This window comes from Trachemys scripta, chromosome 20 (assembly GCF_013100865.1).
Source record: "Trachemys scripta elegans isolate TJP31775 chromosome 20, CAS_Tse_1.0, whole genome shotgun sequence".
Lineage (NCBI taxonomy): Eukaryota > Metazoa > Chordata > Testudines > Emydidae > Trachemys > Trachemys scripta.
The window spans coordinates 7,134,051-7,145,944 of NC_048317.1; the positions used below are offsets into that span (position 1 = coordinate 7,134,051).

The following is an 11,894-nucleotide window of genomic DNA, read 5'->3' on the forward strand; positions in this document are numbered from 1 at the left end:
TGTAGTAATAGTAGTGTGATGCGCTGGCTTATTTGCGCATGCCATTGTCTTCTAGTAGTGGATGTAATTCAAAGTGCTCCGCTGTGTGTCATAGCCCTGTACTGTGAACAGCTGATGGAGATTCTTTAGCTCATTGTAGGGGCCTGGTTTCCGTTGGCATGAGGTTCCCAGTGGCCATGGTGTGTACCATATTGACAACACGTTCCTAGGGAACGTGAATTTGCTGATACTTGGCACTTTACATTGTGTGACCATCAGTCAATCCCACTGCCCCAGGGGTCACTGATTACTGTCATCACCTCCCATTTTACACATGGGAAACCAAGGCACAGAGTGGTTAGGTGACTTGCCCAAGGTCGTGCCGCAGGTTGACAGCAGAGCGGGGGGTAGGACTCGGGAACCTGACCCTGATTCCCTGCCCCATTCTCAAACCACTAGCTAATGCTGCCTCTCTCATTACCCCGCTATGTGAGCTAACCCTAAGGCAATGGGGATCCCCACCACCTGGGTAACAGGTGTCTCTTCCTACCTTGGCCCAGTGCCTTCTGGGTGAAGTTTCAGCTCCGTCCCCCGCTCCTGATAACTTTGGAGCACGTCCTTTGCTCCCTACAGTGTGATCCTGCTGGAGCACGAGCTGTATGTTGGACAGATGGGTTATCACGCAGACTAGGCTCTGGCTAGAAGATAGTGCTGGGTCGAGGCAGAGTGAAGCAGCCACGCTGTTAATGTAGCTACCTCAAGGACACATGCTCCTGGCAAGGATCCAGCTTGTCTGATGCGGTCAGCCTCTGTCCTTCCTCTGAACACTGAACAGGACGGAGCCATCGGTGAGACGTGTACAAACAGTGCTCCCGGTCGGGGACATGTGCCTGACCCATCTGGCAGTGCTGAGGAATCCCCCAGGAGCACGTCTGTAAGGTGTGCAGGGAAGGCCCTCTGAGCCCTGTGTCTAAGGGCTGGGGGCAGCAGGGAGCGGTCACCCCAGGGTGCAGAGACAACTTACGTACCAGGACTTACCAAATGAGCCTCCGAACTGGGGCTGAGGATGACTCTCTAGTGGGATCGGAGCTGAAGCCTATGCAGGGTGGGGCTGTGGGGTACCCCGGGGGAGAGAAGGGGCACACAGAGCCCTCTGCTCCCTTCCTGCCCTGGGCTCCTCTCCCACCCCGTAGTCCCCCATCCCTGGTGCCTGGCCCTCCGGCCCCCTCCTCCTCAGCGCTCTCTGATCCCAGCTGCCTGGTGTCCTCCCCGCACCCTGCCAGGCATTGTTTCCCCCCGGATGAGGGACACTGCAAGGGAGAATTAGCAGACTCCCCTTCTGTCTCTCCGCACTGCAGCTGCAGCCAGCCTCTTGCACTTTTCCTTGGGTTGTGCCACAGACCCGGCCCGGACCTCCCCGCATGCCAGATGGTGCTGGCCTGCCCTTCCCGGGGATCCTCTCTCCAGAGTCCTGATGAATATTCAGCAGTGAGAGGCAGAGGTTCAGCTCCTCAGAAGAGCAGGAGCGATAGGGGGAGGGCCATGCCAGCCAGCAGGAATGAACTGTGATGCCCATGGAATGGGAGGGGAGCAGAGCTTGAGAGGAAGGGACCCCAGTGCTGGAGAGGGACCGAGATGAATGCTGACAAGTGAGGGGCACGCACCGTTGTAGGGGGGAGGTGTGGGGAGGGAGGGAGTGTGGTCTGGATTGGTTGCCAAGACCTCTGGGTTCTATTCCTGGCTCTGCCAGGCTCCGTGTCACCCCCTGGGCAAGTTACAGCCCCTTGCTATGCCTCAGTTTCCCCTTCTGGAAAATGAGGATAATCCTGATCTGCCTCTCGGGGCTGTGAGGCTCAGGCCAGGTCCACACGAGAAATGTTTGCTGATCTAGCCGTGTCAGCTGGGCGGTGGCTGGTTTTTGTATGGCATTTCTAAACTGTCCAAGATCCCAGTGCAGGCGCGGTTCTACTGGCACAAAAGTGCTTTGGTGGATACAGATTATGTCGCTCAGGGAACCAGTATAAGCTATACCAGCAGAAGCACTCTTTTGCTGGTATAATCTGTGTCTTCACTTGGAGAGCTTACCAGTATAACCCTGCCAGCAAAGCTTTCTAGTGTAGCCCTGGCCTCAGCGCCACCTGTGTCTGTGTTAGTGACCCTTCGCACTTCCCTACCACTTTGCAAGCCTTCATTAGTTCTGAGAGGAGACCAGTCAGCATCAATTTCCAGATGGGGAAACTGAGGCACAACGTGGGGCTGTGGCTCTCCCAGGGAGTGAGTGGCAGAGCCAGGAATAGTTGAGTCACTCAACAGGCTCCCCCCTGCATAGGTGTTTCTGTAGTACCCACGGGGTCTGCGACCCACAGGGGTTTGGCGGGGGGATGGTTATCAGACCGTCGGGCTGCTAGCTGGTTGATGCTAATTCCCCAGCTTCCTCTCTCCCCAGAGCCTTCCAGATTCCCTGGCCAGTGCGTTCATGGGTCGTGCCCTCCCTGGAGTACCGCTGGTCACTTGGGTGACTGTCTCCATATGCAGGAGTGGGGGTCGAGGGATGTCCTGCTCAGCTGGGAGATGAGGTCTCCTGCACACCCCCCTCCCCAGTCAAAGAGAAGTCGGCCCCGTATCCGAAGGGATGTTGCTCTGCAGACTCGGCACATGGGGAGGGAGCTGCCTGGGCCACTCTCCTCCCTCCTGAGCTAGTCGGTTAGATCTGCTTTGGGGTCGCTTTTCTGTATGGTCCCCCTCCCTCAGCGGTATCCGAGAGCTGGGGGGAGGGGATGATCGTGCCAACCAGGGTGAAACTGCCTAGTGCTCTGGGAACAACCGTCCATCTCCCTGCTGACTGCGTGTGTGTGTGTCCGTCCGTCCGTCTGTCCAAGCCTGGGGATAGTTACTCCTGAACTGTTTCTGCCTCATTGCCCTGGTCTGTCCCAAAGGCTCGCCCTTAGTCCAGGAAAAGTCCCTGCTACCCTGGACGCCAGAGTGGAAGTTCCAGCTGAAAATCTGCTAGCTCCTGACAGCTGCCAACTCGGGTTTGGGAGAGAGCAACAGGTCTGCTCCCTCCAGCAGGGCCCAGCGAAAGGGCTCACTGGAATTTCCATGGGCACAGGCCGACGGCTCCCCGGGGTTTCCCAGGCCTGTCTAGGTGGGAGCTGGCTCCCTCTTGCCTTTGCCCTGCGGCCCATACAGGCTGTATCGCTCCAGGCAGCTGCTCTGGATTTAGTTTCCTGGAAGCCGGGCGGGTGGGAAGCGTTTGCTGAACTCTTCCCGCTCTGGATGCAGCATCTGTGCTCGGGGCCAGATACTGGGCCTGGGGGAGTGCAGGGGAGGGGCTGCTTTTCTTTTTCAATGAATGGACTGTGCAGTTGGAACAGCTGGGGGCTGGTATTCATTCCCCTGCTGGCCTCCAAGGAGATGCAGAGACCCAGGGAGATGAGATCCCTCCCCCCACTGCGCCCCGCTCCTCTCCCTGTCCTTGAGTTCACACTTTTCCAGGCCCGCTCTCTTTATGGAGGCTGCTGCACCAGCAGCGTCTCTGTGCGGCTGGTTTTGTGCATCTTCCTGCCGGATCCCGAGGCACAGATGAGCGTGAAGGAGAGAGGCAGCAGAAAGCGCCGGGGATGCTGAATGCTGGGGGGCAGCTGGATAAAGGCAACAGCCTGAGCTGGGACCCTGGTGTGGCAGGAGTTCTTGGCTGCATAGCCCCATCTCCGGAGGGTCCCTTGGCGCCAGAGCCTACCAGCCGCTGGGATGGTGGTTTTCCTCGGCAGAAACCTCCCCTCCCTCCTGACTCTGTTTAAGAAGAAAGGTGAGTACAGCCTCGGTGGGACGATCCCTTGTCCTTCTGCATCCCTGGCCACTGGCGACCTCCAAGCATGAAGCCTCCCTGCCCCCCTTGTGTTGTAGGGCTGGGTTGGCTCCCCGGCGTGGTGCGAGAAGGATCCCGTTCTAGCTGGCTGCCTCTCTGGGTCGGGTAGGGAAAGGTCACCCCAGCAGCAGCTGCTCTTGTTAGGAAGTTAACGGAATAAACCAGGGAGCTGCTTCCTGCCTGAAGATGACTCGCAGAGTGTTCCCGGGCTGGGGGAGTGATCGTGTTGAACTCACAGCAGTAAAGGGCTTGGTTGGGGTTTGCACGGTCCTATGGGGGTGGACCGGGGTTCTGGATGAAGGCATTGGCCCTGGTGGTGTGTGAGAGAGAGCTCCTGGGTCCCATAAACTGGGTTGTGTGTGCTTTGTGGTCTCCGCCCCAACTTATCCTGGACGCTTTGGCCCTGCTGTTTCTGCCCATGTCCGACCCTGCGGCTGGCTGGCTGCAGATGCTGCCTGGCTGGGAGACAATCTCTTTTTCTGTGCGGCTTAGCAGGGTGGAATCCTGTCTATTGTCCTGTGTCCTTTCCCCATTGTGCAGATCTGGAGCTGCTGCAGCAGTCGGTATTTCATCTGCCTGGCTTTTAATCTGAGTGCATCCATGGGGTGTGTGCAGCAGTGGCAGAGATGCTGTGGAGGAGGGGTGGTTCTCTAGCTATTTGGGCTAGAGGCCCTGTGTGTGTGTGTGTGTGTGTGTGTGTGTGTGTGTGTGTGGCCTGCCGACTGGGCGATTGGCAAAGAAGGCCCTGGGAAGTGTGTGCAGGGGGACGGTCGGTGCCTCTGGGGTGATTCCACGGCCTCTGTCTGCTACTCATCCTCTCCCGTCCTTGCTTCAGCACAAAGTTGTTTTTCTCTCCACTGCTGCAGGGCAGCTAGACTGAGATGAGCCGTAATGGGCGGGAAACATAGGCTGAAGGGGGGGGGAGCCTGCCGAGCTAACTCTGCACCCGCCTATCTCCCAGGGTGGACAGTGGGAAGCGTGACCCCCCCCAGAACTCATCCAGGAGATCCTGGAGCCCCGGGGCAGCTGGTGAGAGCCAGCTACTGATGCCTCCGGCCACTGAGCAGCTGTGTGCGCGGAGGCTGTTCTGAGCTGAGAACCTAGCGTGCTACCACAAGGAAAGGGATGATTTCACTGGAATGGGGTAGGAATGCCTAATAGATAAAGGAGGGGACTGGAAGTTAGGAGATCTGGGTTCTGCTCCCGGCTCGACTGGGTGCACCAGTCGCAGCCTCCCCCTGTGCCTCAGTTTCCCTATTTTAAAAAACTGGGTAAATACTTCCCGGCCTCACAGGGGGATGGTGGGGGTTAGTTAATTCCTGTGTTTGAGGGGCTTTGAGGCGCCTGGTTGGAGTACTGTCAGGGGTGTAAATGCTGAGGTGGGAGGAGAATCTTCTGCTTTATTTACTTGTTTCGCTTCAGACTCCCACCCCCTCCCCTGCCACTTATCTCCTTTGCTGGTGGCAAACCTGCGTCCAATGTACCAACTCGCTTTCCCTGGACAGAGATGCTCGTAGACGGATGGGCCCAGGGTCCTCCCCAGTGTGGGCAGTGCTTGGGAAACCTGTCTCCACTGTATCGATCCGTTGCTAAGCTGAGAGAAGGCAGGTGGGGTGAGCTGTTCCAGGGCAGCCTGGGGTTGGCATGTAGAAGGCTTCAGTGCACTAGTAACTAGTGGGGTGAAGTAGGGCAATAGCTGGGCTAAGAAGCAGCCTGGACTCCTGGATTCTTTTTCCAGCTCTGCCACTGATTGGCTGGGACACCTCATTCAGAGATGAATTGATTCCAAGGCCAGAAGGGACCATGAGATCATGTTGTCTGACCCCCTGCGGAGAACAGGCCAGAGAACTTCCCCCAGGTCCCCCTGCGTTGGGCCTTGTAACCTGTGTTCGACCAGAGCATCTCTTCCAAAAAGAGAGTTTTGCTCTGAAGATGACATCGGGGCAAGTCCCTTCACCTCTCTGTGGCTTGGGATAATAATCCTCCCCTCCCTCTGACGGGGTCTGAGGGTGAACTACGGTTCGAAGCTATAAGTGCTACCTGCCTGGAGAGAAGAGGTGCAAAGCTCAGGGAAAGTGTGAGATCGTGGACAGAAAGGGGAATGTGGGAGGAAGGCCTCGTGGAATGGGAAGGAGAGAGACAGTTTGGAAGATTTGTGGCTGGGGTGGGATCTGATCTCCAACCACAGAGTTTGGTAGGTCCCAGTTATTGTCCTGGTCATCAACCCTTTCCCTCCTTCATCTCGGCTGGCTGTGAGAAGCCCAGGGAGAAAACGCTGAAGCCAGTGCTTCCTCCTTCTTGCTGGTCTGTGGGCAGAAGAAATGAATGCAAATTTCTGGTGTGGATAAGTAAAGCCTTGTCTATGCACGCAAGTTGTACTGCTGTAGCCATAGTGGGATAGTTACAGCAATACCAACCCTCTAGGGTGGATACTACTGGTATAAAGGTGCTTTTACCGTGTACCGGTCCCTTCCTGTACGGGAATAGCTATACTGGTAAAATTGGGCTTGCACTGGTATAACTACTGATAGAAAATCACACCCCTAACCAACAGTTATACTGGTACAAAATCTGTGTAGCCCTGGCAAAGCAAGTAATGCCCAGTGACGAGAGCAGGGGGTTGGGACTCAAAGCCCCTAGGCTCTGTTCCTGGCTCTTCCGCTGACTCACTGTGTGACTCTGGGCAAGTGATTTGTGCCTCAGTTTCCCCATCTGTGAAATGGGGATAATTATCTGGGAATAAATCTCACTGTAGCCACTTAGTGACAACTTTGAATCCTGTACTAAACCCTGCAGCTGCTCAGAACTTCACAGAGACCGTGGGGATAGAAAATTGGTCCTCCTGTTTCATTTCAAATCCACAGGCCCCTGCCACTTGAATGTAAGGAGATTCTCTTTTAGTTATTATCCACATAGGGGCTATGACTCAGTTGAGCTATTCTGATTCCACCTAGTGGAAGACAATGATGCCCCCAAAAGCTAGTTTATTACAATATATAGCAACTTCATGGGGAAGAGAGGCAATTCTGATGCTTAATTAGTGTTTGTAATGTGCTTTGAGATCCTCAGATGAAAGGGGCTGTATAATAAGGACAACGTATTAGTCATTTATTGGCTCGAAGTTGGGCTATAAATAGCACGTCAGTACTATTATTAGGGATGTATTTAAGGGCCTGACTGTTTCTCAAGGTATTTTGATCACTAGGGCAGCAATAAATCAGCCGCCAATTACCCTCTCGCTCTGAGATTATGCCAAACAGCCCCCTGGTCCCATCCTGCAAGGCACTGGGCACGCTTTGCTCCCATTGGGTTAGGATTGGCTCCTTAGTCCCTGAGGTGAAGTTGGAGGCGTTGGGGCTCTGTGGAGGGCTCTCCCCCGGGCTGGTGTGGCCTGTCCCTTTAAGCTGCCCTGAACTGCTGGCTCATTTGGTCTGTGTGCAAGGTGCACGGATATTTCTGGTATCAGTCATGTGATACACCCTGGGGAGCTTTCAGTTATTCAGTGCATTCATTTTAAAGGCACAGGACCCACTTCCAAAAGAGCGGAGTCAGACCTGCAGCCTCCCGCTGCCAAAGCCAGGGCTGGAGGGGAAGGTATTAGATCACCTCTGCCAGCGCAGGGCTGTAAGAGGAGCTGACTGGGAAGGCTTCTGCTGCAATGGAGACAGGAAATGCAAAAGCCCTGGACTCGCCTAGCTGGCTTGTTGATTCCTGCTAGCATCGCAGAGTCAGAAACGCCAGGCCGTGGGGATACAGACTCCAGCAGAGGGGAGGCCAAGGGGATGGTTCCTAGAGCAGAGACTGCGGCCAGGTCCACACTATAAACGTACATCGGTATAAGGACGTCGCTCAGAGGTGTGAAAAATCCACCCCTCGAAGCACCGCACTTTTACTGACCTAACCCCCGGTGTGGGCAGCGCAGGGGCGATGGGAGGGCCTCTCCCGTCGTCTTAGCTACCGCGTCTCCCGTCGTCTTAGCTACCGCGTCTCCCGTCGGCATAGCTACCGCCTCTCCCGTCGGCATAGCTACTGCGCCATAGTAGTGTCTTCACTAACATGCGGCAGCTTTTTAAGTGTAGACCTGCCCTGAGCACTGACCTTCCCCAGCAGGGCCAGGCCTTCAGCTGTCTAGCTTTGCCCCTAGCTTCGTCAGGGAAAGCTAGTTAACCCCAGCCCTGTCCCCCAAAGGTAATGGAGATCCTCCTAATGCTTGGGAAGGACGGTCCAGTGACCAGGGCACCGAGCAGGCACTTGGGAGAGCTGGAGTCAGTTCCCCGCTCTGCCACAAGTTGCTGTATGATGCATTGGATCCACCCTGGGCCTCAGCTCCTGTGTGTACGGAATGGGATGGCCCCTCCCTACCTGCGGCTCGCATGGCGTGATGGGCACTGGGTAGAGCCCTGGGGCTGAAGCAGGAGTCATTGGCATCCCACTGGTGTGGCCGGGGGGATGTGTGAGCAGGACCAGGTGGGAGCGAGAGAGCCAAAGCTGCCAGTGAGTCCAGGGAACTCACGCGTGCTGCTTCCCCAGAAGTCCTCCGGTGTCCCCCCATTTGCACACCTGCTTCTGTTCAGGCTCCCCCCCACTTTCTGTGATGCACTTTCCCCTCCCACCGCCCAAACACCTGCTATCTGTGCAAGCTGTTGATGGGAACCATGCAACCAAGGGGAATTTCCCACGGCCTTTAGCAGGGCTGGAAGCCAGTTGCCCAGAGCTGCCCTTCACCCTTTCTGAGCCTCATGCAGCCCAAACGATAACGCATCAGTCCCCCCCTGTACCCAGCTGGGCCCGGTGCTCCCTCCCCCACGCGCCGGGGCACCAGGATTCCTGCAGGCCACGTGGCTGCACTGCTCTGCTTCCATCTCGCTGACAGAGTCAGTCAGCCCCGAGCGAGGATAGGAGCAAATATTTGTCCCTCGCGGGAAGCTGTGAGTGTGAGGGCTGCTCAGAACTGGTGGGGGGGAGGGAGGGAGCCCAGGCCTGGAGCTGCCTCTTGCTGTCTCCTCCCCATCCCACTGGGGGGCGCCAGGAGCCCCCACGGCAGGGGCTGGGATGTGGGGGTGCTAGGTTGATTCCTTTTGCCTTCCCAGGCTCTGCCAAGGCTGAGAACAACAAGAGGCTGAATGTCCAGTACAAGGCGGGAGAGGAGCGGCCCGACAATGTCTTCTTCCCCAGCAGCCGCCCGCCGCACCTGGAAGAGCTGCACAACCAGGCTCAGGCAGGACTCAAATCTCTGCAGCACCAAGGTACGCATCGTCCCAGGGGGCTGCTTGTCCACTCCCGGTACTCTGCACCTGCTTCCCCCTGAGCATGCACCCAGGGGAGAGGGTCTCCCAGGGGGTGGGGCAGGCCTGGTGCTCCCTGAGGATACAAACGGGGCACGTGCCTTGGTGGGAGGCGAGTGTCAGAGGAGGCAGCACTGGTGCAGCCCACACACTGAAGGGGAGGAAACGCCAAAGCAGGAGGGGGTCACATAAATCTGACACTCTTTCCCCCCACTCGAATCTCACTCTCTCACACAGGCCCAGTATGTATGTTCCACCAGCCTGCACCCACCCACGCTGCCCCTGCTCGTCGGTCGGACAGGCAGGGGGCTGTGGGTGGGCTGTTTTTGTGTCTGACCAGAGGTCCAGTTACTGTGGGGCTGGCAGAGAAGGTGGAGTGGTTGCGGCGGGGTGTGTGTGGGGGAGGGGGGTGTATTGATCTGCAGGACACACAGGGCCAGCATCACCTGCTGTCCCCCAGCCCTGCTCTGGGCTGCTCCGTGCCTGCGCCCCCGGGCCATGGCCTCCAAGCACAGCGGTTCTGCCAGCCCGCAGTTTGATGGGACTCCTCCTCTCTTACGTTTTCCTTAGGGATTTTTTTCCATCTTTCCTCTTCCAGAAAAACAAAAACAGACCAGAAGCGGCTGGGACCACGGAGACAGCAACAGCATCCAGGTGGGTGACTGCCCTCACCCCTGCCTCTCTGGGCTAGGGTGCTGGCTGGCATGCAGCGCACTCTGCTGAGGCACATGGCAGTCATTGCCCCTGCAGTGGGGCAGGTACAGCGTTGGGCGGTGAATGTTCCTGGCTGCTCCCCAGCCCCCAGCATGGGGAAGGCCTGGGCATCCCCGAGATGTTCTCTCGCCCGCTCATGCTGGATCTAAAGGAGTATCCTGGCAAGCAGCTTCTCCAGGGTGATGGCCGGGGAAGGGAAACCCTGGGGGAACACGAGGAGCTGAGAGATGCAATCAGATGCTGTGACGCTAAGAAGCAGCAGGACGTAGGAGCGGATTGGGCTGAGTCAGGGCCATGTGGTTCTTAGGTGGTTCTGCGGCGGATCAGGGAGAACGGAGCCCGGTGCTGCTGATTGTGCTGGGGAAAGGCAGGCCCTGCAAACAAGCCGCCGCGTGGAGCTGGTGTCCTAGCGCATGCTATTCCCTTCACTGCAGTTATTCCCTTCGGTTTATCTTGGCAGTAATGAGCGGTGGGGAGGGCCTGCCCAACTGTGACCCACTCGGCTCATGTCCACAGTCCCTCCCCAGTCTCTAACAGCCAAGAAATGCCGACCCCTTTAGCCAAAGCTTGGTTTCGGCCAGTCTCTGGGCCTCTGGCCCTCCTCCGCCCACGCCCTTCTCTCCCCTAGAGCCTCACTGGGTGTATTTGCTCAGACAGCTAACTGTCTGGTTTTTTGCCTCTGTAACTCAGTAGGGCAGACAGAGCCACCAGGGAAGGCAAACCCGAGACCTGAGACCTCTGTCCTACACAGTACCTCATCTAGAGCCCTGTGGGGCCGGTTCTGAACTCCTCAGTATCAAATGTTAGAGAATTCAGAGAAGAGCAGCAACTGTGATTCATAGGCTGGCGTGGTTCATCTAAATGTATCCAGCTGGGCTGAGGCTAAGTGGAGGATACATTCGAAAGCTCGCTATGCCTTGTGAGACAGGGATTATCATCTCTGCTTTGCAAAATGGGGAAACGGAGGCAGAAAGCAGCTAAGTGACTTGGCCAAGGCCACCCAACAAGTCACTGGGGATGGAGCCCAGATCTCGTGACTCCCAGTCCAGTGCTTGAACCACAAGACTATTCATGTTGGCTGCAGACACCCCAGCTGCAGACCATTGATTCGGTGGCCATAATATCAAGCAAGAAAAACGTAGGTTGGATGTCAGGACGGATTCCCCACTGATAGGGTCTGATGGGCTTTGAAACGGTCTCTCAAGGGAATATGGGGGAGCGCCGGGCCGCAAACGAGCAGCCTTAACGCCTGTGAGTGTGTAGACGGGGGGCGGGAGGAGGCACAGAGGAGAGGTGGGGAAGATGGACAGTGTGGTGGTTTTCAGAGAGAGGCAGCAGAAATAAACTGCAGAGTGTTGCTGGCAAAGCTGCGATTTTGTGCTGCTGTTTCACCCAGGGAGGGGGCTCTGGGGTCCCGCTGCAGCAAATCGCAGTCCCACCACTGTGCGATTGTTTGCATCCTTCCCAGTGCCCTTCCTAATCATCTACAGGCCACTCCCTCATTCCCATCGGGCATGTTCGAGCGGCGCTCCCTCCCTTGGGGAGAATGAGATGAAATCCTGGTAGCGCAGGGCATGTGTAGACACATGCAGTGGTGCAGAGGGCTGCGTGGAACCCTCATGCTGGTTCACACCAGGGTGACGCCGGTTTGGCTGCACTCGCTTGGGAGCCAGATTAAATTCAGCCGCAATCAGTGCATCCCCAGTCAGACAACTGCAGCTGGCCACTCGCTGAGAAGGGTACGTGAAGTAGGCAGCGCCATCTGGTGCCAGGTCAGGTCACTGCTGGGCATTCATTCCCTCTGGCTGGGTCACCTATCAAGGGGGCCCAGAGGCTGGCTGAACACACCTTAGGACAAGGGGCTTTCCCGCCTGCACTCTCCGGCCCCGTTTCCTAGTTGAGGGGGTTCTGCCTGCATGCAGATGAGGCTGGGCCTCCGAGAAGTTTTATGTCTTCAAAGTGTGGAGCTGCTGAGTTGCTTTCTGGCTGAGAAGGGACCCTGTTGGGGGACTGTGACGCTGGGGAGGCGGCTTGCAGAAGGAGGGAGG

General features: G+C 56.9%; 1 protein-coding gene across 4 annotated transcripts in view; it reads left to right on the forward strand.

The window, feature by feature from the left end:
- Positions 1-11,894, forward strand: part of KIAA1522 (KIAA1522 ortholog) — a 53,467-nt gene that overhangs the window by 32,270 nt on the left and 9,303 nt on the right. For 3 of the 4 annotated variants that reach the window (XR_004643625.1, XM_034754358.1, XM_034754359.1), the window contains exons 2-3: positions 8,938-9,093; positions 9,731-9,786. Coding sequence is in view for 3 of the 4 variants with exons in the window: in XM_034754358.1 (XP_034610249.1) it covers positions 8,938-9,093; positions 9,731-9,786 (212 nt within the window). In the remaining variant the exon portion in view is untranslated. Of the gene's footprint in view, positions 1-1,707; positions 3,788-8,937; positions 9,094-9,730; positions 9,787-11,894 lie in introns of those variants that run through there. The other variant, XM_034754360.1, reaches the window with a different exon arrangement.